The sequence below is a fragment of the Brachyhypopomus gauderio genome, unplaced genomic scaffold, assembly GCF_052324685.1.
Source record: "Brachyhypopomus gauderio isolate BG-103 unplaced genomic scaffold, BGAUD_0.2 sc690, whole genome shotgun sequence".
NCBI classification, from domain to species: Eukaryota; Metazoa; Chordata; class Actinopteri; order Gymnotiformes; family Hypopomidae; genus Brachyhypopomus; species Brachyhypopomus gauderio.
The window spans coordinates 1-17500 of NW_027507510.1; the positions used below are offsets into that span (position 1 = coordinate 1).

Below are 17500 nucleotides of genomic sequence, written 5' to 3' on the forward strand. Positions count from 1 at the left end.
TTATTATATCCTTAATTCGGATCAGTTCACGGGTTTTGGTTTGCGCACTTTACATATTAAACCATCCTATCTCCCTGAGACTTGGCGTGATCGCTTCCATTTATTTTCGCTCACCCTGCCCGTCACAGAATAACCAGCCACCTTCGGAAGCCGCCAGTCTCCTTTGCTTTCTCCTTCGTTCGTGGTCATGTCTCGTGGTAAGTGTTTGTCTGCATGGTGTTTTGTTTGTTGTGGAAGAGCCCCGCCGTGCTGAAACGTTGTGTGTGTGTGCAGCACGGTGGTGACCAGGGCAGTCGACCCCGGTCGGGCTCTTCGTGTTGTGTGGTCACATGTGTGTGCATGTGTGTGTGTGTGAGTGAACGGATGTATGGAACGTTGTGCGTCGCTCGCTAGTGTTAATTGTTGAATGTGTTGTGTGTGACGCTGTCGCCACTCGTCACGGTCGCCTCGCTCCCCCGTGTGTCTAGTGTTTTATGTGGGGAGCGACTGCGAACTTGAGCGGCGCGTCACCACTGTTTGTGTAGAGCGCGCATGTGTGAGTCCTGTCCGTTTGCCGTTTTGCACCGTGCTTTTGTCTAGTCTTTGTGTGTTTTGTCCTAGCGTGCTTGTGAACTGTTGTGTGTAATTCCACACATGCTCCTCCCCCTTGAGTGTGTGTGTGGGGGTGGACCAGTGATGGTCCCGTGCCACGGGGAGTGGCACGGAGGGCGTCGCTCCTAAGGGAGGCCCTGACCAGGAACGTGGGGGGTTCTCCTGAGCAGGTGGTACTCCCCTGCTAAGACGGAGACCCCTCCCCCATTGTAAGGGGGATCAGGGCAGGTGCGCGTCTGTGTTTTGTGTTGGTGGTGTGTGTGGGTGTATGTGTGCTTTTTGTGTTTTATGTGCAGGTGCTTCTCCCTGGCGGTGGATCGTGGCAGTCCTGGACCTTGTGGGGGTCTCCAGCTGGCAGGAGCCCCCTTATGTTGTGGGGTGACCGGAGCCCGGTCGGAAAGAGCCCCTCCCTAGAGGGCTGGGCCCCCCGGATGTTTGGGGTACGATAGGGCTCTGGTCCGAAGAGCTCCTGCTGAAGATGGAGATCCTCCCTCCTGCTCGGGGTGACCAGGAGGCCCTTGGGGGCTGTTCCCCAGCCCGCGATAAGGGTGCTCTGGGCCTCGGTCTCTGGCGCTCCTGGGTTTGGTGGAGGAGTCCACCTCGTAAAGTCAGGCTCCGGCTGGGGCTGACTCCCCAGGAGGCTGGGGTGGCCCCTAGCAGAAGGCAGGGGCCAGCTCCGGGAGGAGGTAGGTCCAGGAGGTGACTTGGCCACGCCCCAGGGAGGTAACCTGCACACATACACCCCAGACGGACACGGAGCCGTGGCCCGCCGTCCTCGCACCTGTGGGGCTATGCGGCTTAAGGCCGGTTAGGGCGTGAGGGCCCTGTGACCGACCGGGGCGTGGTTTTGTCTTGTGGACGGCCCAGTCGGTCCAGGGTCCCGCCCAGGTAGGTGAGCTAACCTGTGTTTGTTTTGTGTTTCAGCTCCAGGACTACAGGGGGTGTGTCCCTTGTCCCTGCCTGCCTGCCCCTTTGTTTTGTGTGCTGCTGCTGTAGGCCGCACAGCTGGTGGAGGGGAGTGCGGCTTGGAGGGGGGATCTGTCACGGTACGGCGGCCCCCTACTGGTCGCCCCCGTCTACAGCAGCAGCTTGTCCTGTGGGTGTGGCGTTGTGTTCGTCCCTCAGGTGGGCGGAGCCCGCGATCCGTCTCACCTGAGGGTCGTTTGTTCGTCTATATATGTCTTGTCTTTGTACCAGTTGACTGCTGGTTATTATATCCTTAATTCGGATCAGTTCACGGGTTTTGGTTTGCGCACTTTACATATTAAACCATCCTATCTCCCTGAGACTTGGCGTGATCGCTTCCATTTATTTTCGCTCACCCTGCCCGTCACATGGTCTTATAGTCGACACCTGACAATCATCAGTAATAATCCTTGTTGAGCAAATTAAACACGTTACCTCCTATAAATATTGGGCTATAAATATTTGTCAGTAGCCTATATATTGATTTTATGTTGACCGCGCATGTACTTGGTGATTTAATTTGCAGTAAAACTGAACAGAGGTTTTCATTTTTGTCTAGGTTGCACTCTTTTTGTGCAGGTGTCCAGACTTTAATTTTGTTTTATAGCTCAGTGATATAAAGCTCACTGCCCTGCAGGGGAACAGTCTAGTATAAAAGTCTTTCCGTGCACCTCAAAGCCTGGTTGTTAGATGTTTGTGATTTAGATCAGAAAGTCCCACACTACTTTGCTCAGATTGTGTAGATGCATTTATTTAGATTCAGTACGTGTTCTGTGATGAATATAAATTACTGTCATCAAGAGGTCGTTTTCGGATCTTGTCTTAGTGCTAAGAGGCTCAAGGATGCTTCCGTCTCTCTGCCTGCCAGTCTGCTCGATCATCAGGGGATTCTGAAGGATAAATGTCACTGTGATTAGACTGCTTGGAGTGATTCTTAACGTACTGTCATCTGTGAATTGTGATGTATCACATGTTGGTTCTGGTTAATGATATTGCCAGATATATATATTTGGATATGGCTTTGTGTCTGAAGCAGAATATCTCAGAATACAGGAACATCTTCTGAGGCATCAGACAGCAAAGTGCTGCTGTGTAACTCAACCACAGACAGAAGAAGTGGCAGACTGCACAGTGGACCTAACAGAGAGAAGGTAGAGGAGACCCTGAGGAACCCAGAAGGTCCCCCCATCATTCCATAGATTATAGAGACATTTTTTCCAAATGGGCCAGGATTTCTGTCCTCACCCCAGGACACCAGTCTTGCAAGACATCCCACACACAGCGACTTTGTGTGGTTGTGTTTTGTTTGAACACACCTGGTTGTCGGGGGTGAAGCGTCCTGCCCCCAGGTGCACTGTGACTCCAGCTCTGGTGAAGGCTTCACTCCTATCAGCCTGCAGCAGAACACGGCCTCTCCGTCAGCCCAACAGATGAGCGCTGCCTCCGGTCAGGACATTAACGTGGAGAGATCACAGCGTTCCCGCTATCCCTGTGAGCCTCATTGATAACGGAAAAATAGCTGTCTGTGCCCTGGATACTTCATATATATCTGTATTTGTGCTGAAGAGGCCGTAGCACGCTGTTCCATCACTCTGAATCCCTCCAATTTATTAAGGGAAAAAGCATCTGTGAGTAAGGAGCCACGAGGCATGGTGGGTAATTCCCGGGCCCTGTGGTACACGACGTTGATGTATTAGAGGGTGTCCAGCTTTCAGAGCTGCAGCAGGGCCGGCGGCTAGCCGAGATTTGAGGAGCTCAGATCTCTGGTGGTGTCTTCGACTCTTCTGTTATCCGCACGTCTGGGGGTCAGTTGTGTGTGTGTGTGTGTGTGTGTGGGGGGGGGGGGGGGGGGGGGGCGCAGAGAGAGCCGTACTGAAAGAGGCTGAAAGATGCAGACTGAAGCAATGACAGCCTGGGGTAAGATAAACATCCCAAACCACCCTGGGGTAAGAGAGGCACCCTGAACCACCCTGAACCACCCTGAACCACCCTGACTCAGCCTGTCTCAGCCTGTGCAAATACTACCAGAACAAATGTGATGTGTTCATGCTGGAAAAAAAACATCATGTTGTTCAGAAATATCTGATTCAGCACTTTGGCAACATTATAATGCAAACAGATATTGATCCTCATTGGCATGACAGTCTAGCGCAATGTGATACTATGGAGATTGTTTAACATGAGCTAAATGATAAAATATTAAAGACAAACAGCCTGCATAGTCTTAGACAATTACTGAGGAGTGAAAATCTGATGAAACAATGTGGCAGGAGAACGTCTGCACGTGTAGTGATGAAGTCAGAAGTGATGCTGTTCCCCTCATGGTTTCTCCATCTGGAACTGGTTTATACTGGCTTTACAGTTGCTAGGGAAATAGGACATATGAAGATATCACAAGTAAACAGAAGTGTTTTTCTTAATTTCCTTCAGATATTTAATATTAAGAACAGTAATAATAACAACAATTACAAAAATAATAACAACAATGTTAATAATGGCTCATACTGTAGAGGACTGAACATGTGTTCTTTATCTTCACAAAGAACATACAGCAGCTTCTGATGATCAGGGAGATGTTTGAACTCAGGGACAAGTCACTCATTTTGTTAAACAATGTAGTTCTGATATGAGTGAACTTTTTGCATCCAGTCAGGAAGTGCAATTCTGTCTGGGTCTTAATGTCCTGGCACTGTTGACACAGTCTCTGCTCTTTAGGTACCAGGACTGTTTATGTCTGATTATCTCTATGGCAACACTGTGTTATTGTAGTGTTATTGTTTGTTAATCCAGGACTGTTAGGCAGTCTGCCACACTGTACTGTTTAGGACCAAATTACATTCCATTTTACAAAAAAAAAGAGTTGTTTTGTGGTTTGGGTTATTCGGATTGGGTTTGCTGTTAAATTCTGGTCCTGAGTATACGTAGAGGTAGTGTGTGTTAGTGTTGTGTTAGTGTAGTGTTATAGTGTGCTAGTGTAGTGTTAGTGCAGTGTTAGTATAGTGTTAGTGTTGTGTTAGTGTAGTGTTCGTGCATTGTTGGTGTAGTGTTAGTGTTGTGTTAGTGTAGTGTTATAGTGTGTTAGTGCAGTGTTAGTGTAGTGTCCGTGCAGTGTTGGTGTAGTGTTAGTGTTGTGTTCGTGTAGTTATAGTGTGTTAGTGCAGTGTTAGAATAGTGTTAGTGTAGTGTTAGTGTAGTGTTAGTGTCGTGCTAGTGCAGTGTTATTGTAGTGTTATAGTGTGTTAGGGTAGTGTTATAGTGTGTTAGTATAGTGTTAGTGTAGTGTTATAGTGTGTTAGTGAAGTGTTAGTGTAGTGTTTTGTATGTGTTAGTGTAGTATTATAGTGTGTTAGTGTAGTGGTAGTGTAGTGTTATAGTTTGTTAGTGTAGTGTTAGTGTAGTGGTAGTATAGTGTTATAGTGTGTTAGTGTAGTGTTAGTATAGTGTTATAGTGTGTTAGTGTAGTGATAGTGTAGTGTTTGTACGTGTTAGTGCTGACCACCCTAACCCTTTTCTCAGCTCTCTCTCTTACCTTAGGTTACAGGCATCGGAGGAGGCGGGTCCTGGGGGAAGCTTCTGGAGACCCAGAGAGCTGTGGCCACCTGGTGGAGTCCACGCCCTGTGACCACGCCTCCTGTTTCCTGTGGCACGTGCAGGCGGTGGGCCTGTGTGTGTCCAGGGACGGCACCTGTGGCCACGGCATCAGAAACCAAACTGTGACCTGCGTAAACTCTCGAGGTACTGTAAACATGTCCCACTGATCCACACACTCCTCGTTCTGCACACAGTGAATGTTCTGTGCGGTTAGAGCTGAAATTCCCCGCGAGACAGCAGTCTTTGTTCCACAGCTGAACAGGTGCGTGGGCTGTTAATCCTGACACTGGCGCGAGTGTCTGGGCTGGTTGGCAGTGATCCTGTATCATGCGGTCACTATTTAAATATCAGCTGCACTGTTTTGCTGAGCTGGCGGTGAAGGGATTGTAGCTAAATAGTTGAACATGATGCAGAACAGAAACCCAATACATTTTGAACCGACGACGTTTGGCTTTCAAGTGAATGTACAGAACTCCAGCTTCTGGAAGGTGGTATCCCCACATCTGTGTGGTGCCAACACTGCCTGTTAAAAGACACAGTGTTGCAGAATTTTAAATGACTAGCCCTTTGAATTATGATTAGGTATTTGTGCAGGCAGTGACACTTTTCTAAAATATAAATGACTCAAAGCCATGTTGAGACTCCTGCCTGTCTGTCACTGTTTTCTGCTTAATTAAACTGTTTGGAATCACATCACCGGTCAAGTGTTCCCAGGACAGCAGCATGAAGGAGTGCGCATGAAGGAGTGCGCATGAAGGAGTGCGCATGAAGGAGTGAGCATGAAGGAGTGCGCATGAAGGAGTGTTCCTCTCTCCTGGGTGTGCTCCCCAGTCTGGTCCTGTATGAAGCCTGTACTGGGTGTACTGGCTACAGAGTCTGGGCTGCTGTGGAGTTTGGAGGATGTCCCAGTTCCAGGGCCGCTGTCTTACTGTTTATAGTGTCCATAATTTATGAGAAGCACAGCTGACAGATGAAATGGGTGGTGACATCACGGGGCTGATAAGGTCTTCCGTGCGTGTGGAATTGCTCTTCTCTACAGCCTATAAACCTAATTGCATCTTTTTTTGTATGTTTTATTATTCTGTCACAATAGATTATGTGCAGTTTCATTAAGGAGGAGGGGAGGGGTGGAGATGGCTTATGTAATGAAGGTGCCTGATGAGAACTGACACGGATGTGTGAGCGCAGGTGTTGGGTGAAGCTGCTGTAGCCATGTGAGGTGTTGGGTCTGCTGAAGCCACGTGAGGTGTTGGGTCTGCTGAAGCCACGTGAGGTGTTGGGTCTGCTGAAGCCACGTGAGGTGTTGGGTCTGCTGAAGCCACTTGAGGTGATGGGTCTGCTGAAGCCACATGAGGTGTTGGGTCTGCTGAAGCCACGTGAGGTGTTGGGTCTGCTGAAGCCACGTGAGGTGTTGGGTCTGCTGAAGCCACGTGAGGTGATGGGTCTGCTGAAGCCACATGAGGTGTTGGGTCTGCTGAAGCCACGTGAGGTGATGGGTCTGCTGAAGCCACATGAGATGATGGTGTTTGGAGCCCCAGCATTTGCTCCACAGCCCAATCATGTTTGATCAAATACAGCATGTGAAATTCACACTACAGCTCCAATTTAATCACATTTTCCTTATAACCTGTAATTAAGATTGTCTTTACATAGATGTGGAGATGTGATTACTCAAGCTTAAAGGCAATAGTTAGGCTGGAAATGCCAGTGATTGGAAATTAATAGCTGCTAGTTTGCCTAATTGATTTGCATAATGCTAATTGGCTTAATTGATTATTATACAGATGAGCAACTTTTAACTAACCTATTTCTTCAAAATATAATATATGCTGTATATTTAGTATATTTTGTATCATCTCTTCTAATAGCATGGGTGTGGGAAGCCGGCTAGCGTCTCGTCGCTCTGTGCAGTTTAATGCTGACCTTGTTTTCACTTGTCTGCTTGGAATGCTTTGTCATTTGGATATGAGGGTTGGAACTGGTTCAGTGTTGGTGGATGAAGCACATTTGTGCAGCACAGTTTAGGTAATGCTAGTGTGAGAGTCTGGGTGAGAGAGTGTGAGAGTCTGGGTGAGAGAGTGAGAGAGAGTGTGAGAGTCTGGGTGAGAGAGTGTGAGAGTGTGATAGTCTGGGTGAGAGAGTGTGAGAGAGTGTGAGAGTCTGGGTGAGAGAGTGTGAGAGAGTGTGAGAGTCTGGGTGAGAGAGTGAGAGAGTGTGAGAGTCTGGGTGAGAGAGTGAGAGAGAGTGGGTGAGAGTGTGTCCATAATCCCCACCCCCTTTAACTTTTTTTAGAATGCTTTTGTAGATCCAGCAGAGCAGTGCTGAAAACACACCAGCTGAAACACAAGTGTGTACGCTGCAGGCTGATTGTTAGCCAGACACACCTTTCACAGTTCGTCTTACAGAAACCACAGAGCAACATACGTTTTTCTTTTCTGGCTGACATTTATAGATGGAGTTGGCAGGTCTAACTGAGTTATTGTGGGGGTTTCAGTGCACCACAATGCCTGCACATGCCATCTGGAATTACCTGGCTCAGGTAGCACATGCTAATACAGCCATAGCCTCATCTACTTAAGAGACGAGCCACGGTGCTAAAGTCCCCCCCCCCCCCACACACACACACACACACACACACACTCACACACAGTGGAGATCATTAATTGCATTGGTGGGATTTCTTGTCATTTTACTAACAGACTTACATTGCAGAACCCTTCACAATATCACCAGAAGGGTCGTGTAGGCACGTCCACAGTGGTGAGTCCTGCAGTCAGACTAATGAGGAACTTGGATTAGCGCCACTCAGACAGAAATGTGTCCTATAATAACCAAGAATATGGAAAGTAGCTTGTGTGATGGATGATCATTTCTACTTTACTTTGTGAAATATGTTTGTATTATTTTTTCTGTTCACTTTTATTCAACTGCTTCTCTCCTGATGGCACAAAGACAGTGTCTGTTCTTGGACCATGTGATTAGCATGACGTTACTCTCCGAGTTATGTTCTCTGGCTGGGGGAAAGTTTGAGTTTATCCCTCTGCCTGAGAGAACTGTTTGGAGAAGCCAACTGTTGCAAGCCAAAGTCTGATGTTCAACTGAATTTCTCCTACATAGCCCACATAGTCACTATTTAAACAGACAGCCCCCTCAGAATGCCTTATCTCTATTAATTTCACATCTGAATTTCAAATGAATCTCACAGCTTCTCATTAAGGAAAAGTATCTGTGAGAACATGTTAGGGGTAGCTTTTGGTGAGCACAGGAATGTCAAAACGTGAGTCAAAACCAATATACTGGACTACCTGGTTAAAACTGACAACCCAGTAGATCTTCAGTGTGTTGGAGGTGTAGAGTGGCTTTGGCCGGATGCTCCAGAGCAGGCAATCAGGAAGAAGACACGGGTAACACGAGACATGGTGCACTTACAGCACGATGTAAAGACTGTCCGCTTTCATTAAACTCAACTAAAGCATCCATGTCTCAGCAGGCCAATTACCTTCAGGACTATCCCACCGTCCTCTCCTCCCTGAGAATGAGATCTAGCTCAGTTAAATGTAGTGCACCAGTTTTCTGTATCTCTCTGGTCTCTCTTTCTCTCTGTGATCTCTGATTTCCAACTCTCTCTTTCTCCCACTTTTTCTTTTTCTGTCTCTCTTTCACTTTTTCTCTCCATCTCTGTCTCTCTCTCTCTGTCACTTATATTTCTTTGGCACCAGCCACCACACATCTGCTTTCTGCTGGGTGAGACAGGAGTGGCACATCCCATCTCGCTCTGCTCTCAATTCCATATTTCCTTAAAGGAGTGGCGCTGAAGGGTTGGACTCCGGGGAGATGAGCGTTTGTGTTTATGCTCCTGTTTTCAGCCTGTCTCCTGTTTTCATTTGCATTGGCTGACACACTTTCTGTCATGTTGGGCTGTGAGGTTAGTTATCTCATAAATAAAGCAGCCATACCAGGGAATGCACGTGTGAGACTCCTGCAGCCCGGAGTCTTCCTCCATCTACTCTTGTGTGATGTGTTTGTGCGTGTTTAAGCCAGAGTGAGTGACCATAGTCCCCTCTCCTCTCAAGTGCCCTACTGTGTTTGATCTGTGGGTCGTTGGGATTCATATTTGGTAGTAAGAGATATTTCACTCTCATGTTTCCAGAATACACTCAATGTGAAGGCAAATGTCAAAGCTCCATTCGTCTGGTTGCCAGCGAAGTGCAGAGTTGTCTACTCTGTGTCAGGAATTACACCACCCTGGAAATACACCACCCTGCAAAATGTAGCTCCAACCGTGATATAACTCTCTAACATGGTTTCTCAGTCATTTTTCATAATCATATATAGTTCATAGCAGTTATTCACATTGGGAGAAAAGTCAGAGTTTCTCTAAATGACACCATAGCTGACCCTATTCACCTCATCCACCCTCTCCACCCCAACACCACCCCACACACTCCACCACCCACTCCACCCCAACACCACACCACCCACTCCTCCAACGCCACCCCACCTACTCCACCCCAACACTACACCACCCACTCCACCCTCAACACCACCTTATCCCCAACACCACTTCATCCCCAACACCACCCACTGCTGTGTCATCACAGTCACAGTTGACCACAAGCAGTGGTCAGTGATACATGGAGAGGGAGAGTAGAGCAGACCAGACCAAACGCTCTCAGACCCAGCACCATGGGAGAGTAGAGCAGACCAGACCAAACGCTCTCAGACCCGGCACCATGGGAGAATGGAGCAGACCAGACCAAACACTCTCAGACCCCTAACACCACCTACCGTCTACCACGGAGAGACTCCAGGGAAGATTGTGGGTGGCTTCTTGCCAACCCAGTTAATCCAAACACGCTTGAGCAACGGTCAATAGCTCTCGAGTAAACTGGATTCTAACTTCAGACGTATGAGGGTTTGGAGGAGTGTGACTGTGAGAGCTGAACTCTGTAGGAGAGTAAGGATGAAGGGCTCGATGATGAGGATGGATCACAGCATTTCTCCATCCTGTGTGGGTATGTAGCTGGTTGGTTTAACTGAATGTTCCTTCCTCTTCATCACAAATCCAAATTGGGCTCTGTAGTATAACCCATCTGTGCCACAACTAACCTCCAGATTAATTCTTCTCATTTCTGTTTATTTTATTTTGATTTTATTGCAAGCTTAAATCCCCCATGACCCTCAGCTAATTCTGTAATACTGGGCCCTCTGGGGCTCATTGCCCTGAGGATCTGTGGGTAATTACGACTAATGTCAAGGCAGACACCTCTGGCACTGAGTGATGAAGTTCTGACCCAGTACCGGAGTGGCTGCATGCCGGAAAATCCTTTTTTTTACATGTGAAAAATGAAACAGCCTTGCCATTTGTTTATGTGATTATTTATTTATTTTGTTTTTCCAGAAGCCACCTCACTGATTAACCCTTTCTAGGCTGATATTTGTTCAGCAGCACTGAGTTACGTTGGGCCAAGGTTACAGCCTTGATTCTGCACACATCACTGTTGCATAACAGACTTTTGTTTTGTGTTGTTAACTTGTTCTGCATGCGTTATATCTGCAGTCTCGGTTCACACACACCAGGCTGCTTCTCACGCTGCTGAGGGTTACTCCTGCCATTAAAATGCTAATAGCATGGGGAGGGTGTCTGTGCTGGACGACAGGATGATGAGAAGATCGATGAGGTGGTGAGGAGCAGTAGAAGAGAAGCTTCACGCAGCAGGACTGCAGGACTGAACAGACATGTTCTCCTTCTTTCAGCTCAGTTATGCTGCTTAATGAAGGGGGTTCTGTTTAATGAAGGGGGTTCTGTTTAATGAAGGGGGTTCTGCTTAATGAAGGGGGTTCTGTTTAATGAAGGGGGTTCTGCCTAATGAAGGGGGTTCTGCTTAATGAAGGGGGTTCTGTTTAATGAAGGGGGTTCTGCTTAATGAAGGGGGTTCTGCTTAATGAAGGGGGTTCTGCCTAATGAAGGGGGTTCTGCTTAATGAAGGGGGTTCTGCTTAATGAAGGGGGTTCTGTTTAATGAAGGGGGTTCTGCTTAATGAAGGGGGTTCTGTTTAATGAAGGGGGTTCTGCTTAATGAAGGGGGTTCTGTTTAATGAAGGGGGTTCTGTTTAATGAAGGGGGTTCTGTTTAATGAAGGGGGTTCTGCTTAATGAAGGGGGTTCTGTTTAATGAAGGGGGTTCTGTTTAATGAAGGGGGTTCTGCTTAATGAAGGGGGTTCTGCTTAATGAAGGGGGTTCTGTTTAATGAAGGGGGTTCTGTTTAATGAAGGGGGTTCTGCTTAATGAAGGGGGTTCTGCTTGAGGTCACAAGGGTAGAGCTCTAGGGTCACTGAGCGGGAACCCAAATAGGTAGGCGATGTCAGACAGGTGATATCAGGCAAGCGTAGTGCCACCAATGGGGAAACTGTTTTGCTGATTTTGTGGAATACGTCATGAATGACAAGGCTTGAGCTGTGGGTGGAGCTGTGGGTGGAGCTGTGGGTTACACTACGCCTGCTGTGCATCTGTGCTTTGTGAACTCACTCATAATACAGTATGTCTCATCTGGACAACAATACTGATGTCAGAATGTCAGAACAGTTATGGATGTGTGTGTGCGTTGAGTGGATAATGGGTGTGTGTTTGGGTGGAAGAGAGGTATGTGTGCTGGTGGATAGATGAGAGATGTGTGTGTTGGGTGAAGTGTTAGGTAGTAAATGCTTCATGCAGAGAGCAGAGATTAGAGAACCAGTGACAGATCCAGGTATTAATAATGCAAGATATGAATAATCTGAGAGTCATTTATAGGCCACACACACACACACACACACACACACACACACACACACACACACACACACACACACACACACACACACACACACACACACACACAGGTGTTTCTTGCATCTTTTACAGCTGAACACATCCTCATCTCTTCTTCTCCTCACTCTCCTCCATCACTTTACCTGTTTCTTTGCTGTTTGTGGCTGTAATGTCATCCTGCACTCAGAGCACACGCTGTGCCTCCTACACACACTAGTGTTTCCTCTCTACTGGGTGCTCAGTCAAACTTGCCTGCCTTGTTGTGCTTTTCACTGTCGTCCTGATGGGGTGGGAGGAGGGGGGGGGGGCGTGAGAGACCCCAACACTGCAATGTGAATTTATGACTTAAGACTCCTGTAGTTGAATGAAGTGCAATGAATGCAACCACAGTCACCACAGTCACCACAGTCCACGTTTCTGATCTTCAGTATGCCTTTATCTTTTGTGTTGATATGTACATCACACTGTGGCATTGCTCATTGTCAGATGCTGCATTAGGGAACAGAATCTTTGTTTTCTGACGAACCCTCTGATTCCAAGATCAAATAATTGAGTTTAATGGCTCGTTTGGTGCCTGGGTTTATGTGACAGGTCTCCACGGAGATATAATATGGATGAATAAGCCACCCCTCCCAACACACACACATGCACACACACATACACAATATTCTGGGCACATGGTGTCAGAGTCAAATTCAGTTGGAGCGTGTGTGACTTGCGGACGGCTTTCAGCGCAGACGTCTTCATTATCTCAGCATGTGGTCCACACAGGCCCGCCTGCTCCTCTCTGACGTGCTGCAGGGATCCTCTGGGGTGGTGAGGCAGCCAGCCGCATGGGCCTGAGTGCCAGCTGGAACCAGCACCACAACAAGAGTCGGATCCAGAACCGCAGCTGTCCCAGTAACCAATTCCCAGCGTCCTTCTCTTTCTGTGTTTGGAGGAACATCTCCTGACTGGCGAGGAGACATCAGCTCCCTCAAGCTGCTACTGTTAACTCTGAATCTCACAGGATGTCCAGAATCCATCCTGCCTGGCTTTGACCTTTCCTCTAATTAGAGCGCTTGTGTAATAACCCTGGAGAATTCAGAAGGTCACGTATGCAGGACCTTGTGGGGGGTGAGCGGGACCTTGTGGGGGGTGAGCGGGACCTGAGGGTTTGTGTGAAAGTCCTGGTGGGTCAGGGTTTGTGGAGCCTGTGAAACAGCAGCAGGGCATGCTGGGAGGTGGTGGCGTGCACTACGGAGACATCGCTTTTCTCCTTGACCAAGAGATCCATCAGCATGCCACTTATCAGCAGCTCCAATCAATCGAGGTGACAGCAATCTGGCGAACGACCTTCCTGGCATCTCCGAGCATTTGTCAATATCCGGGCCATGGTGAGATCGTTCTGATCGATTCTCAGAATCACCCTCCACCCGGCTCCATCCCCCAGCGGTGATGTTGGGGTGTGACTCCAAAAGCAGGGGTCTGCTGGTGAACGATAAAGTGTATGAAACATCACCGTGCAGCACGTGTTGTGTTGACAAGAGGAACAGGAACCTCTAATTTCACTAATCACGCTGCGTACGGTGGAAACAGCATCACTCCTGCGGGTTTGCAGCCGACGTGTGTGGTGAGGAGAACTCCCCACCCATCAGATGTCCTCCACTACTGCAGTTTATTTCCGTCATGTAAAGGTCATACGTTTGATATCTGTATGGATGGCATTTAATATCCTGTTTATTTCGGAGCAGTGAGACCGTGTGACATTTCTTTGGTTGATAGTACAGTACTTCCTCTCTGCTGTGTGTTTGTTTAGGCAGGGTGCGCCGCCCTAAACCATGAGCCCTTCACACTAATGAAGTGCTATTTTCTGTAAATATGTATATGAAGATTGTTGAATACTCGAAATGTAATTTAAAGATGTCACTGTGCCTAATGTAGTCAGGCTTCATTCCCTATACTTGTGCAAACGTATTCCATGACATTAAATATTTACAGCACTGAAAACCTTTTCCTTTCAGCTGTAAATTGCAGTCAGAGGACCAGTTTATCTACGCATTGGGCACTCAGATTCTCAGACGTGACAAAGAAGCATCATCAAAAGGCATCATCTTTGCATAGGGAGGGGATTTAAAGGAGGACCCCACACAAGATATTTAAGAACGTCAGGATCGTGGGCTGAGATGTTGCAGTTGGTCACAGGGTTGTCAGTTCCATCAGGATCTGTCACTCAAGCGTCCTTCTCCACTGCTACAGTAGTACACCAAGATTTCAGATCTGCCCATGGACACACTGGACACATCTATACCCCAGTTCACTCAGCATTCTGTCTGCTTAGATCCTCAAAGTATTAATATTTATGTTTTTCTCCCATGTCTCTGCCAGTATCAAAAGACACCAACTTCCCACACCCCCCAAGAACCTCTTAGATGTGACCTACTGGAGGAACAGTCACTCAAAGCATGTTGGTTTGATTCAGCTCTTAATCCAAAGCTCCGAGGCTGGGAATGGTGCTTTTGTGAAACACTACCATTTACATCCTCAGAGGATCCATTCCGCGGTGCTTGGAGAACCGTGTGTGGAGTGTGTTGAGCGTGGAGTGGGTGTGTCACCTGCAGGGCCTGGCTGGTGCAGCCTGCCCAGGGCTAGCCGAGCGTCAGCTGGCATCTTCACTGTGGTCCACAGGCTTCCTCTGAGACCAGCAAGAAGATCAGAGCTATTGACACTGCTCCAAATTTAACATTTAATCCTGTCAAATGATTACTGTGAGCTAATCCGGAATGATTCATCTTAATTTGTTTGAGGGCAAAAAAGGTTAAATTTGATACAAGTATCCAGATTTGTGTGTTTGTGGGGTTTTTTTTTGTTAAATCTCACATGACTTCAGCCAGCTCGTCTGGCAGAGGGGGACGTCTCTAGAGTCTCCAGTGCACGGGGTCAAAGTCTCTCTCAACAGTGTCGGCCTTATTGGGAACGTTAATCAGCCGCACATGATTTAAACTGTGCTAAGAGGCTTCAGTAGACTACAGACTGAGACAGTAGACAGAAGAATGTTAGTGGAGTGTGTTTGGGTTGTGTCTGGAGTCTCACCTGCCCTGAACCCAAGAACAAATACAGACTATTAAGCCTCTTTTGCACTGCAGGGAGAAACAGTTCTACATCTGAACAGAACTCTTCCAAATGGATTTCGACAACACAGCTCTGCACAGAATGCTTCCAAGCCTCAGTCAGCCCTCTAGTGAGCAGCCATATCAAATAGCCCCTGCTCCCCGCGGAGTTCACCATGGTTACAGCAGAATGCAAACATTGCGGCTCTGACCATGTGACCTGTCCCATCACCTGATTGTCTCAGATGTCTGTTTATAGCTGTTAACAGAGCACCTGAGGTAGCTCTGAGTATCTTATGGTACAACTGGTGACTAGAATTTCGGGCCCAGCCATAATGCAGCTTTCTGCAGAGTAGAAAAACACCAAATAGTATATAATCACTGTGATTTAGTACTCTTTGATGTTTTATTAATGTTGTTCAACAAGAGTACATGATTACATAAACCATACACATAGATAAAAGCTTTCTTTAGTCTCTGTGTCTCTTCTGCCTCACCTACACCACCCACATTCATATTTTACATACCTTCCGTGGGAAGGCTTGTATTTCATGTCAAACCAAAACTGAGAAATACAGAACTGAGGACCAGTTCTGAGAGCCGGTTGTGAAGGCCTTCGTTTATTCATCCGCCGCACATTTACAGCCTCTGAGCCTGTGGGAATTCAGAGAGGAAGACGGCCTGCTCCTTGTTTTTTAACCCATCTGAGTGGGTTGGGAAGGTTAATTTCCACAATCTACATGCACATTTTTTAGCGTGTTCACCAGGCAGGATGCACTCGCCAAACTATTACAATGATTTCTTTTGTGAGACGAGTGAATAGATGTAAGACAGGAGTCATAAGTCACTTAATGTCTGACCTGGAACTCTGAGTCTATTATCTAAGACTGAAAGATTGTTCTTCTCTTACAGCAGGAAATCTCATTCAGTCCTGTTATTATATATGCCATCCATGATAACAAGATCAGGGCCGACAAACCTTTGACCTTACTCCAGTGAACTGAACGTCAGTCTGATGTGCTCAGTGCTGTTCCTGCCTGTTTTGATCTTGATGAAGGTTCACTTCCTCATCCTCGTAGAGTACAGGTTTGTGCTGTTGATTAACAGACTGCAAGAGGACCAGTGTGTGGAGTGGGCCAGTGTGTGGAGTGGCAGACCGGCTGTGCTTACGGTGAGACCAGTTGTGTGTGGTGTGTCCTAGTGTCTCTGGTCCTGCAGCACTCTGTTCTGTGGATGACTTTCGGGATGACTATTCAGACCAACCCCCTCCCCCACATTCTGATCTTTCAGAGCAGAGGCACCTTTCTAGCTGGGCGTACCAGGCCTGCAGTGCCCTGATCCCTGGGGTGTGGTCCTGCTGTCTGGGTTGTGGTCCTGCTGTCTGGGGTGTGGCCTTGCTGTCTGGGGTGTGGTCCTGCTGTCTGGGGTGTGGTCCTGCTGTCTGGGGTGTGGTCCTGCTGTCTGGGGTGTGGTCTTGCTGTCTGGGGTGTGGTCCTGCTGTCTGGGGTGTGGCCTTGCTCTCTGGGGCATGGCCTTGGTCACTGGGGCGTGGCCTTGCTGTCTGAGGTGTGGTCCTGCTGTCACACCTGAGTGGTTTATCAGGTCTTTGGAGCCAGAGGGCTTCATTTTAAGCTCGCTCCTGGAGGAACAGCCTTCCCATGATTCATTTGATGGAGCCTAGTGCCTATATGTTCTCCTGACCTGCAGGCATTATGGGACTTTACAGCTAGAGAGAAAAAAACACATGCACACTCAAACACGCACACATACACACACGCACACACACATGCACACACATGCACACATACCCATTTATATACATACACACACAAACACATAAATTCACACACACACACACACACAAAATTTAACTGCAAGCCTTTTCTCTCGTAATATGTTAGCTTTTTTTCTTGTCTTCCGTTTTCGAGGTAATTGGTGTGTCGTATTGGGTTGCATAATAACGAGGTTTGTCTGTAATATGAGAGGTCTTTTTTCAAACACATCTCTTCTTTAGGTTCATCTTTAAAGTCTTGTGTAATCCCATAGAAGTGAATGGAAGGATTAATGTTTCTCTTTCATGCATGAAATGAGAGTCGTCCTCCGTCAGCAGGCCCAGCCCATGTGTTTCAGATGTGTGTCTTTCTCCACTCTCACTCCTGTCTTCCCATTTGCTGGTGTTGACTATTGATTTTTTTCTTCCTCTTTTCTCTTCGATTTCCCCAAATCCTCCTTTTCTCCTTCTGTTTCTGTTTCTCTTTGCCTTCTGTATTTCTTTCCTTTAATCTTTGTCTTTTATTAGCTCTCATTATCCCACTGTCTCTTTCTCTCTATCTCCATCTCTCCATCTCCATCTATCCCTTTCTCGAAAAGACGAGATCAGAGGCCACTGAGATGAGGCAGAAGCTTTCATCCTTTTGTTCCTCGTCTCTTCTGGTCTCTCGTGGCTGGTGGGA

General features: G+C 47.5%; 1 protein-coding gene across 1 annotated transcript in view; it reads left to right on the forward strand.

Annotated features, from left to right (window-relative positions):
- Window positions 1–5030: 5030 nt before the first annotated feature.
- The window catches only part of LOC143507486 (thrombospondin type-1 domain-containing protein 7B-like), a gene marked incomplete at both ends in the record, with an annotated part of 24173 nt that continues 11703 nt past the window's right edge, over window positions 5031–17500 (forward strand). Inside the window, one exon of the mRNA XM_076996566.1 lies at window positions 5031–5292. Coding sequence (XP_076852681.1) covers window positions 5031–5292 — 262 coding nt within the window. The remainder of the gene's footprint in view (window positions 5293–17500) is intronic.